This window comes from Xiphophorus maculatus, chromosome 14, assembly GCF_002775205.1.
Source record: "Xiphophorus maculatus strain JP 163 A chromosome 14, X_maculatus-5.0-male, whole genome shotgun sequence".
In the NCBI taxonomy this organism is placed as follows: domain Eukaryota; kingdom Metazoa; phylum Chordata; class Actinopteri; order Cyprinodontiformes; family Poeciliidae; genus Xiphophorus; species Xiphophorus maculatus.
Window position 1 is genome coordinate 7,090,875 of NC_036456.1, and position 5,043 is coordinate 7,095,917.

The window sequence follows — 5,043 nt, forward strand, 5'->3', positions numbered from 1 at the left end:
AGCTGTAATGTGTTCACGCGCACTTTCCTGTTAGTCAATCACGACTTTCCCCTCTTTGTTCGTAACGACCGCAAAGTTAAATCAGCACGCAGTTTGAGAGGATGAATAAAGTTGTTTGGCTAAGGCGAGTGAGTGAGAGTACACTCTCCTTCTCGCCGTGATTCACACGCCGACCATGCAGACCGTGACTGTAGCGAGCGGAGACTTCTGACGTCAGACCAGGAGAATGACACGCGCGTCCAATAAGGGGCCGAGGATGAGCAGCGCGAGGACGGAGCTTGCCGAAGAGAAGGCTAATAACCATGCCAACCGAAGAATATAGCGCGCGCGCCGCTGACTAGCGGGGGACGAAAAAAAGGGGGGAGAAAGACAAGGGGGAAACCCTGAAAGGAGACACAACAGTCGCTCAGAGGAGGAGAAAGGAGCAACAGAGGCATCCCGGTTCCTTCAAGGGGAAGAAGAGGACGAGGAGCTGGTACATTTTTTATTCCTTTTCCCATCTCTGTGGCATGGTTTCCCCCTTTATTCCCACTTTCTCTCCAGCATCCCCGCCTCCTCCTCTCCATCCTTCCCCCTCTCGCTGGCTCGGGGACCGCACTGCTGCAGCTGAGTGAAACGGTTCAAGGTAGACTCTTTCTTCTTTTTTGCTTTTCTTCACACTTTCTCCCGCTAAACGCACACACACACACACACACACACACACACACACACACACACACACACACACACACACACACACACACACACACACACACACACACACACACACACACCCACACGCACACACACACACACACATACGAGCAGAATGGTGTTTTGTTTCGGTGCATGCTAATTAGCCGCGGCCGTTACCGCGGGGGGGAACGAACCCCGCCGCCACAGAGAGCACGCGAGGCGCACGGCGGTGGTGACCTTCCCTTGGCCGCTTTGCAGTCATTGATGTTGTCGGCGCGTGCGCGTCTTCCGCGCGTGAGTGGAGGCTCATGAAAGAGGAGTGGGCAGGGGGTGTGTGGAGGAAATTGAGTTGGCGAGGGAGGAGAGTGGGGGGGGAGTGGCAGAGGTGGGAAGTGTGTGAGAGCTGATTTTTTTTTTAACCTTTTTTTTTTTTTTTTTTTATGAATGAAACTCAACATCCACGCTCGCTGCTCTAAAATTAGCGCGGTTGCAGCATGTGATGTGGATCAGAATCCGAAATCATTATTTTTATTTTTATTATTTTTTTGGTGGGGAGGGTGGGGGGGCAAACGCGCACACGCTTCTCTGCGCGCTCACGTCCACGCCGCCGGTGAATAGAACAGCAGCTACAGCGCTGCGCCGTGCCCCGGGACGTCATGCACCATTTTTGGAGATGCTCTAAAAATAGAATGAGGTGAAGACGGTTCGGACTGCAAGAAAAACTAGAACCTTGGACTCTGTTCCGCATCTGACAGGTAGGGATCGCGATGCGTTAAGGCTTTAAATGGCGCAAAGTGGGGGGCTTAGCTGTGTTGCCTGTGTCATGTTCCCTTCAAGCCGAAATGGAAGGAATACCTCTATCTGTGTGTGTGTGTGTGTGTGTGTGTGTGTGTGTGTGTGTGTGTGTGCGTGTGTGTGTGTGTGTGAGAGAGAGTGTCTACACCTGCTGTTTTGGTGTAAAAAAAAAAAAAAACTGTCAGGAGTGGGAGTGGGAGCTGGACTGTAACGTGGGTGCTTAATGGTCAAGTGGATGCTTGTTTTCATGAATGAATATTTGGGTGGGTAGAAATGACTGTTTTGTTTATCAGTTTATTAGGGATGTGATGATACATCCTGCTCATTAGGTGAGACGGTTCTTAATATTCTGTTTGCAGGATGATATTTTAGCTCTTTGGGAAATCTGGAATTTTTTTTCTTTTGGTTTTCCTAAATAGAGTAAATGTATCACAAACACACACACACACACACACACACACACACACGCACACAAAAACGTAAGCAGTGTGGAAAATGTCTATACAAGCCTCACTAGTTTGTGTAATTCAAAGGTGATGCTAAGACAGTGTTAAAAAATAAGTATGTTTTTTTTGTCTTTAAACATTAAATGAAGGTTTCATAGATCAGAAAACTGGGGCTACTGCTACATTGCTTCACAATTAAATTTGAACCAGGGCAGGTTGACTTCAACCCCCCTCGCAGTATCTGCCCTGTTGGAATACACACAAGTAGCAAAAAGGCATCTATATTTTGCAAGGGAAAGCTTACTTGACAAGAAATACAGTGGTGTTCTAATATTACAAGATCTCATGTTAAAAGCTCTTGTTACATCCCTTCTTTTTATAAAAAAATTGTTAATAATGCATTTACTTGCTTTTCTCCCTTTTTGCCTATTTTTCATTCCCACAACATATTTTCCACATCTTCCTCACAAAATGCTAATTGAAAGCATCATATTACCATCACACTTTACAAACGTGCTTCGTTCTTTGCTTTATGATTTAATGAACTGTGCTTTTCAATCTTGTTTTTCTGTCTCTGGTAATGCCTTGCGCATTCGTTTTTCATTCTTTTGCCATTGAACTTACATACGTCTACCTCCTTCCTTCCTATTTGTCTCTTGTTTTCTCCAGCTATGGTTCTCATCCTGGCTGCCACCGCAGCAGCCATGAGCAGCGGCGGTGGCAACGGCTTCAACACTTCCTCCCCCCTCGACCCATTCGACTCCTCAACGTCTTGGAGCGTAAGCGAGGATCCCTCCAACTCTTCTTCAGAGCCCTTCTTGAGAACTCTGACTCCGGACCTCCAGCCGGCGACCACTGCTGGCACCGTGCAGGAAGTCAGCCCTTGGGATATTGCGTTGTGCGTAACGGGGACGCTCATCTCCTGCGAGAACGCCTTGGTCATCGCTGTGCTGTTCTACACGCCGACACTTCGCGCGCCCATGTTCATCCTGATCGGATCGCTAGCCGTGTCAGATCTTCTGGCTGGTCTGGGCCTCATCTTAAACTTCATCTTCACCTATTTAATCGACAACTCGGTGGAATTTGTGACGTTGCTGTCGGTCGGATTTCTCATCTCGGCCTTCTCCGCGTCCGTCTTTAATATCCTCGCCATTACGGTTGACCGCTACCTGTCGCTGTATAACGCCCTGACCTACCACACCGAGCGGACAGTCACTTTCACCTATATGATGGTGGTTTTTATCTGGGTGACGTGTGTCACTCTGGGCCTGCTGCCGGCGCTCGGATGGAACTGCTTCAAAGACCAGTCTACGTGCAGCATCTGTCGCCCAGTCACCAAAAACAATGCGGTGGCGCTCGCTGTCACCTTCCTCCTCGTCTTTGCCCTCATGATGCAGCTGTACCTTCAGATCTGCAAAATCGCATTCCGCCACGCACAGCAGATTGCAGTACAACACCAGTTCATGGCCATCTCCACCACCAAAGGGGTCTCCACGTTGTCGGCCATCCTGTGTGCCTTCGGGGCGTGCTGGCTGCCATTTGCCATGTACTCCATTGTGGCCGACTCCAGCTACCCCATGATATACACCTACGCCACCGTCCTTCCGGCCACCTGCTGCTCCGTGATCAACCCCGTCATCTATGCTTTCCGAAACCCAGATATCCAGAAGTCTCTGTGGATGGCTTGCTGTGGGTGCGTCCCATCCAACCTCTCCTTAAGACCCAGGACTTCCAGTGACGTGTAGCAAAAAAGGCTAGGGGGGTCTAGGATGATGCAAGACAAAGAGTCGGGGTAAAAGGATCAAGAGTTTGGTGTGAGAAAGGCAAGAAGGCTTTGCTCTCCTTCTCGCATCAGGGCTGGAAAGCTGATGACAAACGCTGAGCTGGCCGCAGTCGAAGAGGCACCGACAGATGACTGAGAGGAGGCATGGTCAAAAAAAGAAGGAGCTAAAAAGTCCACGTTTGTAGCCTGGAGAACAACCAACTGCAGGAAGTAAGCAGCAGGAAACCAACTGCAAAATCCTGATTCAAGGTATCTTTTAAAACTCTCTCCTTCTTTGGTGAATGAGAGAAGTGAAGCCCCTCATGAGTAGCATATGTGTGAAGGTGAAATTTTAGTTGAGGAAAAAAAAATTGTACGAAATCTCCAGAGGACGCTCTGGATGGTTATGCAATCAGGAAGGATGCTTAAAATACTGTACATCTCTTCACTCAAGTGTTTGAAATCAAGTGCTGTGTGGATAAAAATACAATGAGCTAAATATACAAAAATGAATGACTTTCAACATTCTCAATGAGCTATATTTGTAGTCGTCTCTTGATAAATTACTAAAAAAAAACTGCTCTAAGTCAGCCATGTTCCCTTTTTTAGAAGCAGATTAGGTAGTTGAAAAGAGTGCAGCAAAAATTAGCTCTGTAATTTCCCCATTACTTTCTAAGCCCATTTTAAATTTACCCAATGCCAACATCCCAGCCTTCTGTCATCAAACGCTCAAATGAAAAACAGAAAAAAAAAAATCTAACCATTTCGTGAACTGATAAACAGGGAAATTTTAGGGAGGGATTACTAAATTTAGACCTGGCATATGTTGTCCTTGGCGTCATGACATCAAACCTGTTCGGCATCTGAGGAAAAATGGGTTTCTCAGGCTGCTGCTGGGCTGTGACTACAAAGCGGAGAGCTGAATTCAGCACCAAGGACAGCTCACTGCAGAGCGCCGCTACCCTGGGAAATGCTCTCGGCTGTGGTGGTGGTGGTGCTGGGTGGGGGCGTGGCGGGAGGGGGGTCTGAAAAAGTAGGCTATGCTGTTCTTTACACCATCTTGCTAAGGATCGGGAGATGGAGATGGGGCTTAAAGGACAATTCCATTTGATTGCCTTAGGTCTATGTGTGGTTCAGCTAGAATCACACATAGTTCTATGTTTTGATAGGACTATCAAAACTGTCGTCTCGTTTGACGCCATTGCGCTGCTTTTGTTCGAAACACAAAAACTACACTTACCTTTGTGTTTCTACTCTAACTTTAGAAAACATTGAAAAACATCCACCAAATTAAACACTTGTTTTCAAAAGCTTATTGCGCACAATTGTATTATTTTTAATCTGCACTGTGTAGACTAATACAAA

General features: G+C 47.3%; 1 protein-coding gene across 1 annotated transcript; it reads left to right on the top strand.

The window, feature by feature from the left end:
* Positions 1-387: 387 nt before the first annotated feature.
* LOC102220474 (G-protein coupled receptor 12-like) lies at positions 388-4,679 on the top strand (the record flags this gene model as incomplete). Its single annotated transcript, XM_023346668.1, has 2 exons — positions 388-625; positions 2,586-4,679. Coding segments are annotated over 2 exons (1,314 nt in total), but the record flags the coding sequence as incomplete, so codon positions are not given.
* Positions 4,680-5,043: the final 364 nt, after the last annotated feature.